Source organism: Athene cunicularia (assembly GCF_003259725.1).
Source record: "Athene cunicularia isolate RWA chromosome 3 unlocalized genomic scaffold, athCun1 chr3_part1, whole genome shotgun sequence".
NCBI lineage: Eukaryota > Metazoa > Chordata > Aves > Strigiformes > Strigidae > Athene > Athene cunicularia.
This window is the reverse complement of record NW_020799097.1, coordinates 7411763-7434881: the sequence shown is the minus strand read 5'-3', so window position 1 is coordinate 7434881 and position 23119 is coordinate 7411763. Positions and strand designations below refer to the sequence as shown.

Here is a 23119-nt window from a genome sequence, read left to right as displayed (position 1 = left end):
TGGACATGTACATTCAAGTAGCATTTAATTTATTTCTTTAATAAAATGTCCCCTAATACTCTTTCTTAAATGTTACCAGTTCAGTCTGAACTCTTTGAAGATGCTTGGGATCAAATCCTGCACCCAGGAGAAGCTGGAGCATTTCTAGTCATTAACAAAGAATGAGTCTGAAAGGGGCTTTGGGACTCACAAATGCGGAATTCAAACCTTTCTACTCAAGGTTTGAATTCCTTCTTAGACAACAGCTATTGCAGGGAGAAAGTCCAAACTCCCCAAACATGCTGGGCAGAGCAGGTCAGTAAGAGCTGATGTCTTGTCCAAGCGGGTACTAGGACCTGCTGCAAAACCTTTCAGTGGAGTCAACAGGTTTTGAGTCAGGTCTCAGGTGATTCTGTTCTGCAATAAACATAGAGGAACAGCAGTAATTGTAGACTATGGTGTTCATTTTGGTCACTATGATGTTATTATAGCTGATTCCCAGTCCACAAACACACCCTGTTTCCTTTGCTTGCCTAGCAGCTCTTATGAAGCGTACACACTGTTGAAAGGGAGTTGCAGATAATGTGGTTTCCCTGAGCCTTTCAAACATATTATAAAACCAGTGGAGCCAAAGTAATCATCATTATTAGTAAGCAGACTTGGAGCCTGAGTCTGAATGTGCTGTGTATAAACAATACATATATCTGTGTGAATATAAACAACCTATGTTGGTGTGCATCCTCCCTGCCTTTGGTGACTAACTTTTCACTGTGACGTTGAGGAGTTGAAGGCTCTGAGATAATAATTTCAGCTGTGTGCTCTTAGTGCTATAAACCCCATAGAATATCAGAAAATTTATTACAGTGACTTAGTCGCAAACTCCCCGGAGTGGAAGAGGGTTGCAGACCTCATGATAAATAGCACGCGCTAATATTTAGCAAATGATAATGCAGACCACAGAAAAGTACAGAGAGAGGAAAATATATTCCCAAGGGCTGATAACTAATGTAAAGAGCCAAGAAATAGTTTAGAGTGGGAGGGAATTTCCCCAGCTTCCCTCCTCCATGGATAAGTCAGTGCCTTACTGGTGTGCTGCTCAGGACCCAGCATTGATCCCTCCAGCACCAAAGTTTCTCCTGGCAATAGTTCAGAATACACAAATTTGCAAAGCCCCACAGGCAGAGCAGACCTGATGTTTTCCAGCCCCAGCTGGAAGGTGATAGAGCCTATATTTGAAGCAGATGAAACGGCTTGTGGCTAAAGCTCAACTGGTTGTTTACAGGGCTTTTCTGATGCCTCTGTGCCATCTGCTCCATCCACAGGGGAGGTATGACCTGACAAGATAATTTTGCTGTCACCACTTCCCAGCTAGTCCCTTTCCAGAGAGTTAAAAAATCCTCCATCTTCTTGCATCCAACCCGTGAGGGCACATCCCTGCTAGAAATCTCCCTGTGCCTGGGCTATGTCCTCCTGGAAGAGTCATGTTCCTTGACTGTAAACAGAAATGTGCCATCAGAGAGGATGAGGCATGTGTAACCATGTCAGATGGTGGTGGGTGAGCCCGGCTTGAATCAGGATCACTTGGTGAGGTATTAAACATGCGCGTGTACAGACAGCACTGTTCTGGTGAGTGCTGTGCCAAATTATGTCAGTCCTTGAGGCAGGAGAGTTTGTACAGCTGGTAGGTGGTTGCAGTAAGTCAGAGGCTGAGGTGACCCACAGCCTTTTTTCCTTTTTGTGGCCTTAAACAGAGGCAGCTGGAAGGTGGATGATGCTGACCAGCTGTGTCTGCCGTTTGCAGTCTGGGATGGGGAAGGGGCCACGCATGGTAATTTCCTGGTGAATGAGTAAAAGGGGATGAGGGGAGAAATGAGAGGGGCAAATCATAGCCTTGAGACATGATGGGTCTGCGGTGGATAGGGCTGCTTTCCCTTGATGTCCACATGAAATCTGTACCTACTTCATCACTGTATTCTGACCTGTGTTAGAGGTTGGTCTTTTCACCTAAAATATTATACACAGAGAATCTGTTTATTCATCCCCAACCCTGACACAGTGCAACACAAGTTTACAGTATGCTGTGGGTCATTCCAGGGTGATGGATGCCTTTGCAGAGCTGTCTGTGCTACACCGATGGAAAATGCCCATCTCATGCACCACCACTGTGCTTAATCCACAGTTTAAGTGAGGAGAGCTCAGAGACAGAGGGCAGCAACTGCCTAATGACTTCAGGTGTTACTTTGGGGTAGGAGGTGGAGAATGATGCTGGTAAACAACTGATCATGAAGGGTAAGGCTTTGCTGCAATCCGATTTGATTCAGATGTTTTTCCATCAGTTGTGAGAAATACAGGCTGTCAGTGATCAGAGATGCAGTCGTGACACTTCTGAAAGACAAGAATTAGAACTGCAGCCTGTGTCCAGCGTTATGTGTTTCTGCTTGGCCTCATAAGGTGAGAATTAAAGTTTCCTGTGTGATTATGTGGAAACTGCAGTAAAACATACATAAACCCAAATTGTGGGTCATGCGTTTCAGATGCTGGAAAGGGAGAAATGATAGATAGCCTGTGGCAAAATCTGATGTATGTATGTGTGACTGCAAAAGATCAGAAGAAGGCATAAGCATCTGATTTAGAATACTCGTACTGCAGAGGCAGATTCGTAGCATATGTTGAGAGCTTATAGGGAACAGACCATGCAGTATGTGATACCACACGCAGAGAGAACTAGCACACTGGAAACTTCATTCTCCTGGGAAACAGATCACGGAGCAACATTTATTTTTAAGAGGCACCCTCATGTTTTATTTATTCCTGCTTTCTGTCATGATATTTGATAGCATTGCAACACTTGGAGATGTACTGCTTGGGAAGGCAGGCTTGGAGAGTACCTGTGCTCTGCTCAACCCATTTTTATGTGGCTGCATACCATACCAGTCACATTATTTGACCATTGTGCATCTTGAGAGCAAATTCTGTGTAGCTAGGTTTAGCTAATGAAGTATATCTGGGGAGAGATGCACTGGAGGAGGACATCATAGATTAATAGACCCAAAGAGCAGGTCAGTGATATGCTCACAAGTAGTAAGTCCTTCCTCCTGAGTTTAAAAATAAATGAACGTGAAAACTGTACACTTTCAAATGCTTGTGTGCTCAAATCAAATCAGCAGTGCCATAAATAAACCCACTTCTCATCCTCATTCCTTCCACATATCACAAGGGAGCTGTCTGTCCTGCCTGTGCCCTCGCTCTGCTCTACCTGACAGCCCTTTATATGGGCAGACTGAAATACTATGCATTGAACCTCTGGCTGTGGATGAGCAGGAGCCTTGGATAGCTGTCTACTCTCTTCCTGGAGTGGAGGTGACTGGTGGAGGCACATCCCTAGTAGCCAAGAATCTCTCATCTCTGGTGACACATGGACCCTTCTGTCAACATCTCCTTCATGCCGGATAAAATATTATTTTGGTGAGGCCAGGGGGAGCAACCTTTCTCCTTCAGATCCCCCTTCTTCAGTGACTAGGGGCTGTTTCCAGGGTACTGAACAGGCAGCCAAGGCCTCTTTCTGCTCCCTCTGCTGATATCATCACTCAGCATCCTCCTGCAGCATAGCTAGGGAGAACGGGGAGTCCACTGGCTACTTTCCAGCCACCAACAGCTGCATGTTCCCACCTGAGAAGCAGCTCTGGTCCTAGAGAGATGGCCTGATGTGATGAAATTTAGGGAAAGACCTGAGGCAAAGCTGCAGAATGGGGAGGAAGGGATCATTGCTGGGAGAGGGACAGTAGGAAAGGCTGTAGAAAGGGAAATGACAATCACAGAGAGAGAAGTGATTGGCAGTTGGAGAAAGGTGGGGCTGACAGAGAGGGAACAGAAGAGAAAACTCTGAGGGAAATGATTTAGTAACTCTTTAGATAATACAGGATACTTGAGCCAGGATTTCAATTTTTTTTTTTTTTATTCTGGTTCTGATCTGTGAGTTACTGTGGAATTGTTTTATTGTTGTGTACCTGACTTTCCCCATTTATGAAACAAGGATAATGGCCATTAGGAACCCTATAACAGATGAGGGCATCTTAAGATCCTTGCCTGGAAGTGTTGACACTTGAACATTATTAGTAGACATGTGGGGACAGGCTGTCTCTGCAAATACTTCTGTGAAAATCTTCTTGAGTGTCTTTAAATTTGGCAACTCCTAGAGTACATACACCAAACCTGAAGCACCTTCACAAGGTCTGACGCAGGTACTTATCCCCTTAACTGTTCTGCCTCCTCGTGACAGGTTTTGCAATGTCTGGTGACGTAGAGGCTGTCACAAGGTGAGGGAGCAGAATTTCTCTGAGCACATCCTTAAGGACCAACCAGCCATAAGATTTGTCTGCAGCTCCAAAAGTGCAAGTGACGGATGTCTCTGCCTGCACTAGTGCTGGAGACCTGGGCAGACCTGAATGACAGACAAGTAATTTATTCCCTCCCTGCTTCAGCTCTGTATTTAAAAAAGCAAATATGAGGATACTTCCCAGGAGAGTGATGAAGGTAAAGTAAGGTAGAGTAGGACGTGATGAGGTGTACTGAGAGTCCATGGAAGTGCACAGATAGAAGTTCATCAGAAAGGTGAATGTTTTTTATCTGCCATTCATCATGCCATTCACCTTGCTGCACTCCACCCTCAGTCAGTGATCATTAACGTCACTCAGAGACTTGAAGTGATTTTAACAAATTGCTTGAGATGTGCTGTTTCTCATTTCAATAGGTCTTAGTCAAGACAACAGAGGCAAATAATTCAGTGACACAATGCTGATAGAAAAAGTCACAGATGCTGACATCAAGAGACTTATCTAGTCCATTTTGATCTTTTTTTTTGTCTTGCTTTTCTCATCAAACAATCACTGCTGGACTCCACAATTGGGTCTCTTTGAGATCCTCTCATAGGATCCACAGCCCAAGTCTGAAGATCCCTAAAACACTGGTCATTTTGAAGATCTTCACCATATCTTCAGATGTGTTCAGTTCTTTTTTTCAGACCCAAGTAAGTGATGAGGTTTTCAGATATAAGTATTTCAGATACAGTTACGACTGTTAGGCTGCTACTTGTCTACCATCATCTCTGAGCTTGTCCTTCACATGTGTATTTGTACAGCAGATATGTTGACTGGTGAGACATAGTAGGGAGACAGCGATGTTCAATAGCTTGGTGTTCAGTTACTTGAAGGTTTCACATCTTCTGAACCATGGAAGTATTTGGCCTTTATTTTCTCCCCACTTTGCCATCCAAGAACTGTCCTGGCCAGTTATTACGTTTATGGCAGTCTGAGTCACAGGGCAGCTGGAACAAGCTGTTCTCTTCATCGCTCTTTGGAGAAGACTGTCTGCTTTAAAAGGGTAGGGCCCCTTGTAGGGGATCCTTAAATTTCTTCAATTTATATAATTTTCTTCCTCAGATATTTGGCTTTTTTTTGTTGTTGTTGTGTGCATGTCTCTAAACTTCAGGAACGCTGTTGAAACAGATATTTCATTTCTGCTGATGGAAATTCACATTTATGTTTAGTGGAAAGACACAAAGAATGTTTGGGGTTTTTTTCGTGACACTGATCCGATCCCCTCCTTTAATCACAAAAAGTTGATGATTCAGACATTAACCTGATCCAGAATCCTTTTCTTATTACTGGAGTGACCCCTGTTATATGTGATGGAAAAAAGAGTTCTGATCTCTGCAAAGAGTGTCTCTAGGCACTAACTTTTTCACTTGCCAATATACCTTACTGCTGTTCCTGTGGGTTAGCTGACTTTCACCAAGTTGGGAAATATCCATAAGAAGAGCTGTGAGTGGAAGTGACATATTTACCTCACCTTGTCTCCTTTCATCCCATTTTAGACCTCAAACTGTCTAACAGCATTAGGAAGCCCCATAGAATGAGAACTTGAAGTCAGTACTGCTGGATTTATCAAATCTCTGTGCTATCTTCTGACACTAACATTAACTGAATACATTGGGAATGGGGCAGAATACGACCTCTGTGAGACAAGTTTCAGGGATATGTGTAACAGAAAAATCTTAGAAATAAAACTTGGGAAACAAGCTCTGCCTGCTATGGTTTTATTGCAAGTAGTCAAGGAGCTGGCTCACATATGGTTATCTTTGAAAAACAGGAGAATCAAAACCCAGAGGAAAATATGTTGTATTGATCTTTACAAATAAACAGCAGTCATTAGAAGAGCTAATAACTATCCCATAACTTTGGCTTCCATCTGTAGTGAAACAGTCTAAATAAGGAAAGAAAAAGAATTTGCTGTGCCATGCATTCACATGGAGTCATGTGTAAGTTAGTCAAGATAGTTGCCAAAACAGAATGTAAATGATGGAAAAAGAGAGGGGTGAATTTTGTTCAGAATAATGGAGAGAATACTAAACAAATTAAATCTGTAAGCAGTTAAAGCAAACCTTTTCCCTGGTGAAGAGGAGTTTATTGAGTTTTCTGTGTGACTCAGAGCATGCTTTAATTATTAATTCAATTCCTTTAGTGGCATGTAGGAAGTATGCAGACCCTCTACGCAAGTTAACTTTACCATTGAAAAGGAACATGAACGACACATGCGTAGATTTGTAAGAAGCAAATCCAGAAGTAACTTAATCACTTAGTTTGATCCAACTGCAGACCAAGTAGATGAAAAGAATGTGGTCATTGAATCTGTGTAAATAAGATGTCTGTTAATGTACTGAAGCAATTAAAGTATTGTTTCATGAAGGGTGAGCTGAAAAATTAATTTAGATTGACTGGAGATGAAGATTATAAACCAGACTGAAAACAGGCTGGAGGGACCAGAAACACATAGTGATGAATAAATGCCAACACTTAGTGGGAGATACCTCAGGGGAGCAGTATGGAACAATGTTAAACTGTTTTTGCTTAAGATCCTTATTAATGATTTGGAAGGAGGGTTGGCTATGATGTAAACTCAGTGCTGGGATGGTGCTCATCTTGGGACAGATTACACTTTCCAAAGCACTAATACTAACAACTTTTGATCTGGCAAAATTTGGATAAATCAGAATCACAGAAAATGGTGCCAAAATGTTCGGTCTGGGGGCCCTACCTAGAGTCCTAGTGAGTGCACCTGTCTGGAGATGCTTCACTTCGAAATCTAGGTCCATGAGGTCCACTGTTCAGAGCGAAGGTAAGTTCTCTTGGTTTCCACTATGATTCATCCTCTCACACTTCTTTATCTAATGTTTGTCCAGCTTTGTGCACAATGGAGTCTCCATACCAGAATCTCCTGGCTGACCCCCTAAACATGCTGTTTCATTGTACTGGTATTTGAACATGTATTGGGATTCTGGCAAGTACCTTGATACTATTAAACATTTCAGACAGAGGGAGTTGTAGGATGTTTTACTAATTCCTTACTAAATTTACTGTTCCCCAGCCTGTTTCCAGAGGTCTGGGACTACTCAGTGAAAGCTGCACTTCAAGACTGTCCTTTGGGGACTTATCATCATTGCTTTGAGAATGGAGATTCAGTCCCGAGTCATCTGCCACCTCTTGACTTTGATCGTGGGTGTTCAAGAGTCCTGCTGATGGGAGAGGGGCATGGTGCTGGCTGGGAAGAGGGACTGGGAAATGCATCTTGCCTTGCTGCACACGTCTGGGCAAAAGGAGCTGGACAGGTAACCGTATCCTGTATCTGGAAAGAGAGGCAGGGAGAGAGTTACAGGAAATGCAGAGCAATTTTGTTATCATTTTGCAGTGTGGCTGTTGGCACTGTCCATCACTAGTTGTAAGGTCCAGTGGAAGTTATTCATCCATTAGGCATTGCTGAGCTGCCCCAGGAGTGCTACATCACTGAGCGTGTCTCCTGCAAGGCTCCGGAAGAAATATGGTGAGATTGTCTGTGCTGGATTCAGTTTGTAGGCCACCAGTTTGACAAGGCTGGTTTATATTCTGTGTTGTGAACTCCCTGGGGCAGGGAATGTCTTAATGGGCTCCATTTACACAATGGGGTTGCTTCTTTGTGGTTTTAAAGAAACATTCACAGTGCTCAGATACCGAATAGCAAGATTGAGATTAAGAGGCAAATTAAAGCATGAGTGACAAAAGGGACAATCACAGCCAAAAAGCACGTGAGGATGAAGAGAGAGAGTGGGAATTAAACCTGAGCACATTTATTTCAGCCTCTGCAAGATCCTCAGTTTTCTCTGTAGAGTTTCATTTGGGTAGAGATTGCATAAAATATGGCCGTTTGGGGGTCACAAATGCCAAATTTTCTTCTTCTCCAGTACTTGGCTGAAGGAAACATTCATCACATATTCCTGCGCTTAAGTGAACATTGATTTGGGACTTGAGTAGGAGGAATGACTAAACTAAAAATTAATTTCTTGATTCATTCTCTGATCATTCTTAGTATTAGAAAAGGTGTTATTATCTATTACTTGTGAAAGATCATTATTTTAATTGTCTTTTGATGAGAAGAGAAAACAAGGGAATCAGTTACTCAGTGTGATCCATTAGTGTGTTACAGAAAAAAGCAGAATCCCACGAAGCTTTTCCCAAAGATGACATTTATTAGGTTGTAAAATAGCCTCCCACAGAAGCATCTGAAGCCCTTAATTGATAGGTTACTGAGACCGAGAGGCCCTAAGACCTCCCTCAATAAATTGCTGTTTGAACTGGAGTGAAACTTTTAAAAAGTTGAAGATTCCCAGTGACTGTAGGTGTCCCACAACCCTTGCAAAATTGTCAAAGAAACTGGATTTATTTCAGTTCTGACTGTCTAGATTTAACTTCTAGCTATTGGCCATTGATAGATCTTTTAAGGCTGAAGAAACCTTGTTAGCTAATTCTTATTCTCTCTTTAAATACTTCTAGTCTGTGATTAAGAAACCTCTCAGCCTTTTCTTTATAAAATTAAAGAGTTAAATCTTCTCATGTTTTTCTCCAGAATTATTTCCCAATTCTTCTTTCATTCTTGTGGCTTTTCCTTGAATTCTTTACCATTTCTTAGTATCTGCAGCCTCTGAAATAGGCTTTGAATATCAGCAGCTGTTGCACCAATGCCACATTGGGATGATAAATACTTTCTTTGCTTCTATGTGATATTACACCACTAGTACATGCATTACCCTGCTGAACGTGTCAGACTGGTAGTCCATATTAAAGCAATTAGACTCTATAACTTGCTAGACTCTTTCTAGTTTGTTTCTGGCCTCCTTTCTCATGACTGAGAAGCAAGATCTCCACTGTTTAATCTTACATTCTGGACTTTGGTTGTGTCTGTACTGAAATTCATACTGTTGGCTTGTGTGCAGGTTTACTGGATTGCTCTCTGGATGGTTTTGCTTTATTGTTCCATACCGCTTCCCAAAATTTTACAAACTTAGTAAGTAATGATTTACCTTTTGCTTCCATGTCAGCAATGAAGATATTAAATAGCAACTGGTAAGCTAAGATCTGTATGGGATCAAAAGTTCACTTGCTGAGTGGACATTTGCCATTTGCTATTTTATTTGGAAAGGTATCAATGAGCTGGTCTCCAATTCATGTACACTGTACCATGTTGATTTTAAACCAGTAGGTTTATTACTCAATAATTCAAGTCTGGTGCTTTTCAGAGGCCCATTACATTAACCTTATTACTTTTATCAACCTCATTTGTAGGCTTATCAAAATGTGAGACGGGATTAATTTCCCAAGATTCCTTTTCCATTACACATTGTTGATGGACATTAATAGTTTATTTGTTGAGTCCCATCACAGATGTTCTGTGTTTTTGCCGGGGACTGAGGTGCAGCAAACAGGCCTATGATGATAGGCCTATTTACCCCTTTTTTATGTATGTGGTGTGTGGAGAGCATCAACTTATTTACCACCTTCTATAATCTTCCAGAAGTTACAGAAAAACATAGTGTTGCAGTGAGCTGGGGGCATAGACATGAGCAACTACTGGATTTTACTAAGGGCTTTTAATTTTTAATATTATTCTAAATGTGTCTGTTGGGTTTTATTATTGTGTCATACTCCCTTCTGAGTAGCAGTTTTCATACAAAATCTCTTGGGAATGTGCTTCTTCAGAAAACAGACAGGAAGAATCTTTGGGAAGATCACCTGACCTGGCCTGAACTGAACTATTTTATTTTCTGTTCTATTCCTGCACCCATCAGATGAGCATTTGAACATCTTCCAGTAGTGCATTAAGCAAAATGATTATACATCTTTCAACTATTGTTCTCACAGCCTCCCCTCTGGGGAGGAGTGTTTGAAGTGCAGCATATTATTTTGGTAGAACTTTAAGACATTTGATTTCTGTGAAATTTGTATCCTCTTATGTATTTTAGAATTGTAGAATCATTTAGGTTGGAAAAGACCTTTAAGATCATCGAGTCTAACTGTTCACCTAGCACTGCCAAATTCACCACTAAACCACATCCTTAACACCATGTCTACACATCTTTTAAACACCTCCAGGATGGTGACTCAACCACTTCCCTGGGCAGCCTGTTCCAGTGCTTGACAACCCTTTATTTCAGTGAAGAAATTTTTCCTAATATTTAATCTAAATCTCCTCTGGTGCAACTTGAGGCCATTTCCTCTTGTCTTATCACTTGTTACTTGGGAAAAGAGATTGACCCCCACCTCGCTACAACTCCTTTCAGGTAGTTGTAGAGTGCAATAAGGTCTCCCCTGAGCCTCCTTTTCTCCAGGTTAAACAACCTGTTACCTCAGCTGCTCCTCATAAGACTTGTGTTCTAGACCCTTCACCTGCTTTGTTTCCTTTCTTTGGACATGCTCCAGTACCTCAATGTCTGTCTTCTAGTGAGGGGCCCAAAACTGAACACAGTATTCAAGGTGTGGTCTCAGCAGGGCTGAGTACAGGGGGACAATCCCTTTCCTAGTCCTGCTGGCCACACTATTTCTAATACAAGCCAGGATGCTGTTGACTCTCTTGGCCAGCTGGGCACACTGCTGCTTCATATCCAGTCAGGTGTTAACCAACACCCCCAGGTTGTTTTCCATCAGGCATCTTTCCAGCCACTTCCCCAAGCCTGTGGCATTGCATGGGGTTGCTGTGACCCAAGTGCAGGACACTGCATGGAGCTTTGTTGAATCTCATACAACTTGCCCTCTGCTCATTGCTCCAGCCTGTCCATATCCCTCTGTAGAGCCTTCCTACCCTGCAGCAGATCAATGCTTCTGCCCAGCTGGGTACCATCTGCAAACTTACTGAGGATGCACTTGATCCCCTTGTCCAGATCATTGATAAAGATATTAAACAGAACTGGCTCTAATACTGAGCCCTGGGGAACAACACTTGTGGCCAGCTGTCAACTGGATTTATCTCCATTCACCACCACTCTTTGGGCCCGGCCATCCAGCCAGGTTTTTACCCAGTGAAAGTGCATCCCAGCCAGCTTCTCCAGGAGAATGCTGTGGGAGATGATGTCCAACGCTTTATTAAAGTCCAGGTAGACAACATCCACAAGCTTTGCCTCATCCATTAAGCAGGTCACCTTGTCATAGGAGATTAGGTTTAGTCAAGCAGGACCTGCCTTTCTTAAACCCATGCTGACTGGGCCTGACCCCCTGGTTGTCCTGTACATGCCATGTGGTGGCACTCAAAATGATCTACTCCATAACCTTCCCTGGTACCAAGGTCAGGCTGACAGGCCTGTAGTTCCCCAGAACCTTCTTACGGCCCTTCTAGATGGGCATCACTTTTGCTAACCCCCAGTCAACTGGGACTTCTCTTGTTAGCCAGGACTCTGATAAATGATTGAAAGTGGCTTGGTGAGCTCCCTCAGTATCCTTGGGTGGATCCCATCCAGCCCCATAGACTTTTGTGTGTCTAAGTGGTGTAACAGGTCACTAACCATTTCCCCTCAGATTATGGGGGCTTCATTTTGCCCCCTGTCCCATCTTCCCGCTCAGGGGGCTGGGTGCCGCAAGAACAACTGCTCTTGCTATTAAAGACTGAGGCAAAGAAGGCATTAAGGATCTCAGTCTTTTCCTCATCTTTTGTCACTATGTTTCCCCCCACATCCAGTAAAGCATGGAGATCTCCTTAGTGCTCCTTTTGCTGTTGATGTATTTATAAAAACATTTTTTGTTGTCTTTTACAGCAGTAGCCACCCTTCTGTTTCACACAGGAGATGCTAAAGCACTGTACCATGTACATTTAGTGAAAAGGGGTGAGATCTGAAGTAGTCTGCAGTTCATAAAGGAATTCATTCTACCAATTTGATGAGACCCTTTTTTCTCTTTCCATTAAGCCAGAAGATCATAGTTGCTTACCACTGTCCTCTTCTGGACACAGTATGTCTTGGAGATGTCCTGGGTCCAGACGACAAAGATGAGGATCAAAGGCACAGAAGTGATTTCAGAGTTCTTCGAGAAGCTAGACTAGACGGTGGCAGAGAGATTTGATGTGTAGTGATGTTCTCAGCTGGCTGAGTTACTTATATCACAGTATCTCTATACCCATATCCATCCCATCTTTGTATTCAACTAGCCAGCCCAGTCTTAAAGGCATTACTCAAAAATAGGAGTATATGGGAGCTTGGCATCAGCATTCACTGTCAGCTGTACTATAGTGTTGTTGCCTTTCTTTGGACACGCTCCTTCTCTAGAGAAATCTCTCTAGAGAATCTCTCTAGAGAAAGATTCCTTCTCTAAAGCAACTGGGGATTTCAGGTTGAAAAGTTACCATGGCACAAGTCAGGAATAAGGGATATTTGATTTGAGAATCTTAGCTCAGAGTCCAGAACATGTTGGCAAGGCTGAGTTCTGGGTATACAGATGGGCCAATGCTTAATTGCTAAAAAACAAAAAGAGCTATGTTAGAGAGATAAGTGATATTTCTCACAGAGCATGACCATGCTTCTTTGCAATGACCAGTTTTGATGCACGCTGTAGTTACTGAAATGGGTTTGCTATCTGATAACAAGTTGGGGCAGAATTTATAAGCTTCAGGGAGGTCAGATAGATTTTATTTGTCCTGTTTTTTTTTCTGACAGCTTGCCTATATGGTAAGCCTCTTGCTCAAATTCATCACCTTGCTCAGGGTAGAAATGCAATTCTGAGGTGTTGATTTCAGTTAACCCGTAACAAGACGAGGCTAGAAATATCTAACTAACCCCCTTAAGAGCAACAGTTCCCAAAGTTTCTATTTGTGAAGCCCTTTTTGGTGTCACAGTACAATTTTCCTGGGCACTTCCAGGGCTGTGACCATTTCCAGTTCTGGGCTTGGGATGCAGCCCAGTTTGGGAACTTCTGCTCCTGCTCTACAGGTTCCTGACAGAGAAAATACTCTCTTTGTGGAGTCTCTTGAGTCACCAAGTCTACACTTTCATGGGCTTCTCTGTTTCTTTATCCTCTGCAATCTCTGTTAGAAATGAGAAAGAATCAGCAGTGCTATGCAAGTGGGATGAAGGCTTTCATTGCTCCTCTGTGTATTTTTACCTTCTTAATTTTTAAGAACAGGATTCTTGATCTCATGTTTTCTTCTCTCATGTATGGGACATGCTCATGGATAAGTAGCTACTGAGTGGATTTGGATTTGGGAACAGATCTTGGGCCTCAAGTACATGGAGGTTTCTACAAAAGGTCTCCCAGGGAGTTGTGTGCCTTAATTCAAATTATTTATTGAAAATTTATGTCCCTTTTACCAGCTTAGTGCAACAAAGATGGTATTTGTGTCAGTGGTGCAAACTGAATGCAAAGCCATCATGCTAGTAATAATTGGTGTCTGCAACCACAGTGGTGTTTTACAGTTTTAAAAAAATTGCCTGCTTTTGGCTGTGCTGTGGAAAAATAATGCCTACTGGAGTGTTTCTGCTTCTGACCATCTTCTGATTGTGACCTGACATGAACTTATTTATGTAATGCTGCCTAACAGTAGTGCTGCTGCTGGAGACGTGTCTGTTCCTGTGACCAGAGGTAGCTCCACCTCCAATTTTAAAGGTCTTTCTAGCTATTCAATTCACCAAATGCCACGCCAGGAAGGAGGAGGTTTCTTCACAATCATCACAACACTGGTGCTGGAAGCCAGCAGTATTTTATCCACGCCTACTGTGCCAGGTGAGCTTGCTGAGAAGGGCTGTGTTCGTTCTTTTGTCTCATAATGTGTTGCCAAGGCTGCCTCCTTTTCTTGTGTTGTAACTCTTTCCCTCCTGCCGGTAAGGGATACTAGTTGAGTATTGAAGTGAGGTGACTCCTGGTTGATATGTGTAATTTTCTGCTGTTGTGTCAAATGCAGACCAACCATGTGGTTTGAGAAGATTTTGACGTTTTAGCTTAGGGATGGATTTTCAGGCAGTTGACTTCACAGGAACATTGCTATGGCAGTCTGGGGCTCTGCAGATGATACTTCATGGCTTTGGCATCAGCAGCTTTTAAGGAGTCAGTCTCAATGTAACATAATAAACAATAATACTTAGTTTCAGGCCAGGAATTTTCTTCATCATCATATTTCTTCTTCATCACATTTGTGGAAGACATGATATCTTTACCGTAGCACAAATCTCGTGTATGCAAGGATAGACACTTCCATATGTGCTTCCAGGCCTGAATCCAGAGCTAGAAATCTATATCATACCTTATTCAAGAGCAATGGTAAGTGGGCCTGGATACTCCTTTGAGCTGCTTCCATATTTCAAGAGCAGAGGCTTTGCAGCATGAAGGTGTAATTTAAGGTTATTTATATGCTGATTGCAAGTAGTCAATTCTTTGCATTTTAAGAATTAAGTGCTCTTGGGGTGGAAGTGGTGTGTCTTAGCTGAAAACTCTCTTAAGATATTCTGCTAGTGATCAGTTGTGTATAGCCAGACATCTGGCAAAAATCATATGGCAAGAATCAGATCTGTAAGTCCTACATATTTCTCTGCGATGGGTTAGACTGCTTTAGTGGATTGTGTTCCCTAGGACAGTAACTGAAACCCATTTCCATGCCACAGATTTGTGCATCCATTCAGAGCAGATCTCAGATAGCAACACTGGACACTGGGTGTTCTGCTTTCTTCTTCTTCAGATGCTAGAGCTTATTTATAGGGCTTCCCCACCCCCCCCCTTCTTTTCTTGTTGTCTTTTTTTTCTTAATTTTCCCTCTTCTCCACTCTTTCAATTTCTATATGGGTAAAATTACACATCTCAGGTTACAATTTATGTTAAGATGTACTTGTCTCCAGTTCTTGCTCATGATGGCTTAGAAAGCCTGGAGGAAAATTCTGTAATTCGATGTCCGTTCCTGTGTGTTCTCAGTACTTCCCTTTAAACACAGCTGCATACAGAAACATTGGCAAGAACAGAAATAACAGAAATGCCATCCCCACTATTCCATGGAGTACAAAGCAGTAATTACAGGGAGAAATTGTCCTTATTTTCTATGGCAATATCTCATTACTTCAAAGACTGTCCCTTTGATGGCCCAGCTGATCAATCTCCCTGTTAGCTGCTGCAACCTAGAACTGGAAGTGTTTGGGTAGATGGTGCCAGAGACATCTCAGCTATAGTCCCAGCAAGGGACAGTCCGAGAACTATGAAACTCAGCTATAAACCCCAATTTATATTACTGCAGAATAACAATACAGTATGGAGGTGTTTGTGCTGGCTCCACACAGAGTAAGACAGTAAGTCTTACAATAAGTGCATCCAAGCTAATGTGCTCTGTCAGTAGGGCTTATCAGTTCAAGAAGCAATGTCCCTTGCATAGTTTCACTGCATCTGGACCAAGCTGATGCATTTATCTACCAAGCGCTGTCCTGTAGCATGAGGTAGCATTGCCAGCTTGGTAGGGCATCAGCTTGGAGATCTCTCTGTGTCATGGCAAAACCAATCAAAAAGTACGTGGGAAGCACCCAGATTTCTATTTCAGTTAAAAGCATCTTCAAAGGCATCCAGTGCACTTCTGTCCTTTCTCTCCTAGGTGTCTGGCATGCCTCTAGCTTTCATTGCTCAAGGCAAATTTTGCCTTATTGGCAACCTACCTGTTTTATAATAGTAACAACCTTCCATTTTGAATTTGCAGTATATAAGCATGGCTTTGGTTTGCTTCAGATGACCAGGGCTATATTTTGCAGCATGAAAACCACTAGTAGAAGGCAGAGAATGGAATTGATAAATCAATAATAGCATCTCAAATGCATTTATTTACTTCTGAAGTGCTCTGGGAAATGCTTTCCTTGAAAACCACAAAATGCGATACATGTAGATTGATGGCTGTGTGGTTTTGCTCAATATAGAAACCAGCAGCTCTGTATATAAACTAATTGGAGGTGTAGAGACCTTGCTGACATCTCGGTGACATAGGATCATTCAGCCAGGACAAGGTCACACTAGAAAACTTACTGGTATCTCAAAGCAAAATGTGACAAACCTTGGAAAGTCAAAACCATTGGTGTTTTGCCTGGATTCTCATTTTCTGCTGCTGGAGCCCACTTCCTACAGAAGAGGTTAAAAGAAGAAAGGTACTTTTAAGTTCCTCCTTGTAAATGAAATCATAATTGATTGAAAAATAAAGTAATTGATGTAATGTAAGCCTGCTAGAGTAACTGGAGAAGGTGCTACAGAGGCTTCCCAGCAGTTATACATTGAGAAACATTCTTAATCTCCTAGATAATGTGGAAAAGGAATGACATTTATTATCTACAAGTCCTCACAAGCTGAGGATGCAGTTTATAAAACTCTATTTGGCTCCCCCTCCTTTTCCTCCTTTATTGTAATCATTCTCCATGGATCATTCTATGTCCAAACTCACCTTCATCTGTTGTCATACTTCAGTGATTTATCAACACCACAAACTTCTGATTAATAAGGCTAGGAGAACATCCATCAGAAGAACTGAGAATGTGTGATCATTTCCTCTCAGGCTGTCATTAGCTGGGACTGTCTTTCTGGGAGTTTTAGCTTTGTCTTTCTATTTCCACACTAATTCATATGATGTTTAAAAATAATTTCCTACAATTAATCGTTTGTTTCTCTGGGCTTTTAGAAACCTTGGTCAAGATGGAATATGACCTCTGTATTGTCAGCTGAAATAAACAGAAAACAACCCAAACTGTCCATGTACACTCTTAATGAATGAGCAAGCAAGCCAGGATTAATAGATCAGCTTCCTTCATTCAAGATGGACAATAGATCAGATTAATAGATTAATAGATCAGCTTCCTTCATTCAAGATGGACAATATGAGGCTCTACAGATAATCCTACGATCATACAGAATGTTTGTGGGATAGGTAGGAATTATACTCATGGTGTCTTTTCTAAAATAATTTCCTTTTTCTTTAGGTTGCTTTGGTTTTAAATTACATGTGGTGAAATACACCTCTGGTATTTTCAGATTGCTAAGCCAAGTAAAGTGGGAAAGATTTTGTTTTAGAGCTTATATACTAAATTCTCCTTTTAATGAGACACTCTTAAGTTAAAAATACCTTTCAAAAGTGACTTCCCACGTCTTTTCTACATTAGTGATAGATTGGAGAAGAAAATATGGAGTACGCCTGAAAGTGATAAGTTGAGGTTAGAGGTCTAGCCAAAGTCAAGTGCTAGGGAGTTTCAGCTGTAGAGAGCTGATGCTTTGAATTATAATCAAGTGATTAATGTTTCTAACATAAGTGGGTTTGGGAGTTACAAGAACTTGCAGCAACAGCTTGGATAAGTATGGTGAAACCTGCTTTTAGAAATATATTATTTATAGCACGTTCATTAGGTTGGACAGAATGGACAACATGTGCTTATGTGGTTAATGATAAATCCATCTGAGGACTAAACTAGTCTGCTGAGTTATGAGAAAGCCATTTGTAGGTCAGATTTTTCTGGAGAAGGACGGACTTGAGAGAAACAATTCTTATTTGTTTGGGGGGTGAGCAGGGAGAGGGGAGAAGCTGAAACCAGCTTTTCTCCTGGTGTGAAATACGTAGGATGTAAATGTTACAGATCTTCATTCATTTTTAAAGGTCATTTGCCTGTGAAGTCCATGTAGCTGGCTTAAAAAATACAAAAAATAATATAGGAAGGAGCAGGAATGTTTGGAAAGGTATAGGAATATTTTTTATCAAGTAGCAGGTAATCTAATGTTAACGTATGAAAACTGCAGTGATCTCTGTGAAACTGCAAAATCCAGAAAAGGCTTAATCTCTGGGGCATTATAGTTTTGCTTATGGGATTCAGACATTCTAGCATGAAATGAAATGTATTGTACAAATAAAACTGTAGGTAAGACTATTCCTTTTGGGGCCCCTCACTACAAAGAGGCCACTGAATGACTCGAGCGTGTCCAGAGAAGGGCAACGGAGCTGGTGCAGGGTCTGGAGCACAGGTCTGCTGGGGAGCGGCTGAGGGAACTGGGGGGGTTTAGTCTGGAGAAGAGGAGGCTGAGGGGAGACCTCCTGGCCCTCTACAGCTCCCTGATGGGAGGGTGCAGAGAGGGGGGATGAGTCTCTTTAACCAAGTAATAAGTGATAGGACAAGAGGGAATGGCCTCAAGCTGCACCAGGGAAGGTTTAGACTGGATATTAGGAAGCATTTCTTTCCAGAAGGGGTTGTTGGGCGTTGGAATGGGCTGCCCAGGGCAGTGGTGGAGTCCCCACCTCTGGAGGGGTTCAAGAGTCGGGTTGACCCAGTGCTGAGAGATCTGGTGGAGTTGAGAATGGTCAGTGTGAGGTTAATGGTTGGACTGGATGTTCTTCAAGGTCCTTTCCAACCTAGATTATTCTGTGATTCTGTGAATTCACCAGACCTTAATCCTACTGCTGTAACTTGTTGCAGATAGTCTTTCAAATAGTAGTTTCCCTTGAATGATAAAACAAGGTGAGAGTGTAGCTAATAAAACCAGTATTTTGGCACATGGTTCTTGTTGTGGTTTTAGTTACCGATCTACCAATATGATAAAAAAGATTGTTTCCCCTCTTCTAGCCCTATCCAGGGTAGTGTGGGTCATTCATCCACAGGTTCTACTGGTTTCCACCATGGACCATGATGCCATTGGATTTCAAAGTGAATTCTGGACAGTTCTCATTTAAAAAAAAAAAAAAAAGCAAGACAAACAAATAAAACACAGCCCTTATTAATTCCTTTTATACAGCACACAAGTACAAAAGTGTGTTATTTCTCCCCAGAATCTCATTAGTTGCTTGTGTGGATAGGACAGCTAAACCTTGTAGACTTAAACACCTCACAGGTAAATGACTATCAGAAAGGGGTTGCATGTTGCACATCCTCACAAATAAACAGCCAAAACCTGTCCCTTTGAGACGTGCTTTTTCCCTGCCACTAGTCTTATTTTTGTTCATTGACAAGGAAGCTAATTGGAAGGCGATTACTCTCAAATGTGTTGCCCATAGCTCTTGCAGGTGTTGCTGCAAGTGCTATTTGTGAGTAAGTTTAGTTTATCAGAACAAACTTTCTAAAAAGCTGACTGATTATACTGAGTACTTTTAGAGAGAGAAAATGGCACCTAGCAAAGAGATATTTAACTATATACATAAATGTGCAAAAACCCCACAGATTAAATTCATATTGAAACTCATTTATTACTCTGAGGATAATGAGCTAAGGAAAGACATGGTGGCTTCTCCCCTCTCTTGACACCTTGTAATCCAGAGTGCATGCCCTGCTGAGAAGATACACTTTAGTGTCACACAGTTTATCGGGCTCCAGCGATAACTGCACGAAGCCTAGTGGCCTAATCAGAGCCTACCTCATTCAGAGATTACACAAGATTACTTGTTCCTGGCATCAAAAAGCATGATGACACTATTATCATATTTATTTTATAGATATGAAATAATCTGTGCTCTGTTATGCCAGGCAAACATGTATCTTGCTTTTGGCCCCCATGATAGACACTGAAAAATTAGGTGCAGAGATTGAAAGAATTATGTAGGCTCCCTCCATGATCCCTGGAACAGGAGGGGCAGCTCCAGAGGTGGTTCATCTCAATTGTCTCAAACTATGTTTGGATAAAACAAATTGTTCTGCAGAATGCCAGTCACAGTGCCAGAGAGACAGAACAAGCATTTAGTTCAGATCTACTTTTGAGATGACTAGGCTGAGTGGAGGGAGATACATCCCACTCCATGGATTTAAGGAGCCACACTTGTACTTTGAACTGTAAGGGTAAAGCTTTAGGGATAAACGTGTTCCTTGCCTTGGGGAGTTTATGGACAAAAATCAGAGTGCCTGAAGTGCAAGAAATAAGGATACTAAGGCTGTGTAGAAAAGTCTGAGACTCAAAGGGGCAAGCTTTCATTTATCCAAGGCTTTGGGATGAAGAAAAAGTCTTGTGGCAAGTTTGGATAATTTGTCATTCTGAGACTAGCTACATTGAATTAATTGGTTAAGTTAATTAAATAGCACCAATGACCCTGCCACTGGAAACCTTTTTTTTATCCCAGTCCAGTGGCAGCTCACTGGCCTGGCTTGAACATTAGCACTGGCTAGAGCTCATTCCCAACAGAAGATCCTGATAGGGCTGTTCTCTTCTGGAGGTTAAAGGTGTTTAGCCTCCAACGTGCATGTGGCTGGACTGTGCCTGCTGGCTCCAGGGCTAAATACCAGCCCTGATCCCGTTTAGTTCATTACAAGGTGCACTAACAGACTCTTACAGTCCTTTCATCTTCTGGTTTTCTTATTTTACCTTGTTGGGATCAGAACCATGGGGACCAGATATAGTACGCTGGGCTTGGTAGAGGGCTGTCCTTACTTTGAAATAGTATGGCGCTTTCTAATTCCCTTCCGCTGCTCTCTCTATAAAGACCTTGCAAATCTGATTTTGGCCTGGATACCCTAATCTGCATCATGGGCTGCCCCGTTCACTTCTGTGGGCCACAGTGGAATATGTCAGGGTTTGGAGCTGATAGTAGTTTTCTGAGCTTTCTGAGCTTGTTGAGCAAACAGATCTGCAAGACCTCTTCTTGACAGTACACCAGCTCTGATCTGAAAGGAGACACAGCCTTAGACATCTGTTTTAAGGGCATAACTATTCCGAGCTTATTTGAACTCAATACAAGGTTCTGTTTATATATCTTTGATTAATTGAAAATAACCTCTTGTTAAGGGAGTGACAACTGATACCTTAAGATTGTGCTCAAGTCATTCACAAGAGTGAAAAAAATACACCAAAGGTTAGGCAGGTCAAAGCCCTTGTTTGGATCAAAGCGTATGTTGAACACTGTATAAATGCCAAATCTTAAAGTGTTTTGTATTTAAGGTTGAAGTTTGGAGTAAAACGATACTATAACAATAAATCCCTAATTCACCTTGTTAACACGCTACCACATTCACAAAGGCACAGCAAAGAGAGAGATGCTTCTGATGGAGCAACTGGATACCAGTGTCAGTGTGTTAAAAATTTAAAGCATAGGTGAGATCATTACTGTAATACCACATCCAGTTCTGGCAGGCACATTTCAAAAAGGACTTTAATGCAATGGAAATGGATCTCAAAAGAGTGACAGGCACGATTTGTGGTCTGTCTGTAAAGTCTGCCTTACTGTGAGAGACTAAAAAAAGCTCAGCTAATTTTATTTGTTCAGGGCAGAGTTATGAGATAACTTGTCTGTGGTTTTGTAAGGTCGAGCCTATGTGGTAAGAGAACCGGAGAAAAGTGAGGTTGGGCTGTGCCTTGGTGGGCTGCAGTCCTTCTCTGTCCATGCCTGATCTGTAGCTTCTTGGAGTGGACTGATAAGTGATGGCCAGGGTTGAGGGTGGAGAGTGAGGCCAGACAAACACAGATTGAAAAGACAGCCTTTTGTCTTGACAGGGTGATAGCCACTGAAATAACTTATCTGGTATAGATTGTCCTTCACTGGAAGTTTCTGATTCAGGGTGGGATATATCCTTGCAATATGTGCCATAGTTTGTAGCAGTTCTGGTGTTTGTTTGGGACACTACTCTGTGGCTTCAGCTGTGCAGGCAATCAGATGAGGTGATAGAAATGATCAAATGAGTGATCTCACCTGACCTTAAGATATCCCTATTCAACAGGAATATTTTAAAACTCTTAACAGGGATATTATATTCCTATTAAACTGATTGGGGAGTGGAGAGGTCTCAGTGAGGCCATATTTAGCCGGAGAAATCTCAATTTTAAGGAAAAAAAATCTCCCACCACTTCCAAATTTGTGGTCAGAATGACGTATTTTCTTTCCATAAAGTAGTTGAATCTGAGTTTAGGCCTGGGTTTCAATTGTCCCTAGAGTTTACTGCAGCTGATGGGACATCTTTGACTGGGATGCGGAGTGATTCACCTACTTCCAAGTGAAAAGTTTCCATTTGACCTGCTCCTCAGTCTATAGTGACCTGTTGTGTGGACATCTCATCCACTCTACAGCAGTGGTGTGGGTCCCAAAGGGAAGACAAGAGGACCTTGTAGAAACTCCCATCCGCTCCTACCAAAGGGTTTATGTCACTGCCTACTGCAAAGGCAGGTGGGATTTGCAGAGAGCCTAAAGTCTAGCTAGGTCTGGGCTGCCTTCAGGGACACATGCACACCAGGTGTCAGGTCTAGAGGATGCTTTAAAAACTGCCACAGAGTTCAATAGCTGTTGTCCCCTTGCACCAGCGTGTAGAGAGGTGTTCAGAGACTTTGCTTTGCTGGAAGATACCCATCCTTCATTCAGTTAAGGCAAAGGTATGACCACACACCCAGTGTGATTTTCCGCTTCTGTGTGTCATGCCATGGTCATGCCTCGCCAGTGCTTGGGCTGCCCGCCTGCCTTGTCGCCGAAGTGTGTGGAGCTGCGTGCTCCTCCTCGCCAGCCAGGGCACAGGATCCCAGCAGCTCTGGGCCGTTTCCTCCGCCGACCCCACAACAGGGGGCTGTGGGCAGTGCTGTGTTTCAGAGTGACTGCCGCCAAGCCCAGGCAGAGTAAGCCGGGCTCTCGCACGCACAGGCAGCAACTGACCCGCGGGGTGCAAGGGGGACGTTCCGTCCTGCCTGCTGCCCGCAGGCACAAGCTGGAGCATTCAAGGAGTTTAGAAAAGCCAGAAAGCTGCTGAAAACGGCATTTTGCTCTCAGTGTCTAACATCATTACACCATCCCTGCTCAAACAAATAAGCTCTGACGGGAATGGCCCCCCTCATAACACACACACACACACCCTTCATTTCTTGCTGTAATAAAACGTGTCACAGTGCTGGGTTTCTTTTTTTTT

General features: G+C 42.4%; 1 protein-coding gene across 3 annotated transcripts in view; it reads left to right on the top strand.

Annotated features, from left to right (window-relative positions):
- The window catches only part of EVA1A (eva-1 homolog A, regulator of programmed cell death), a 214208-nt gene that overhangs the window by 123785 nt on the left and 67304 nt on the right, over positions 1-23119 (top strand). The window contains exon 1 of one of the 3 annotated variants that reach the window (XM_026846349.1): positions 13947-14045. The exons of the other annotated variants lie outside the window; for them this stretch is intronic. Within the exon in view, the coding sequence (XP_026702150.1) occupies positions 13955-14045 (91 nt within the window). The 5' untranslated portion in view covers positions 13947-13954. Of the gene's footprint in view, positions 1-13946; positions 14046-23119 lie in introns of those variants that run through there. 3 annotated transcript variants of the gene reach the window in all.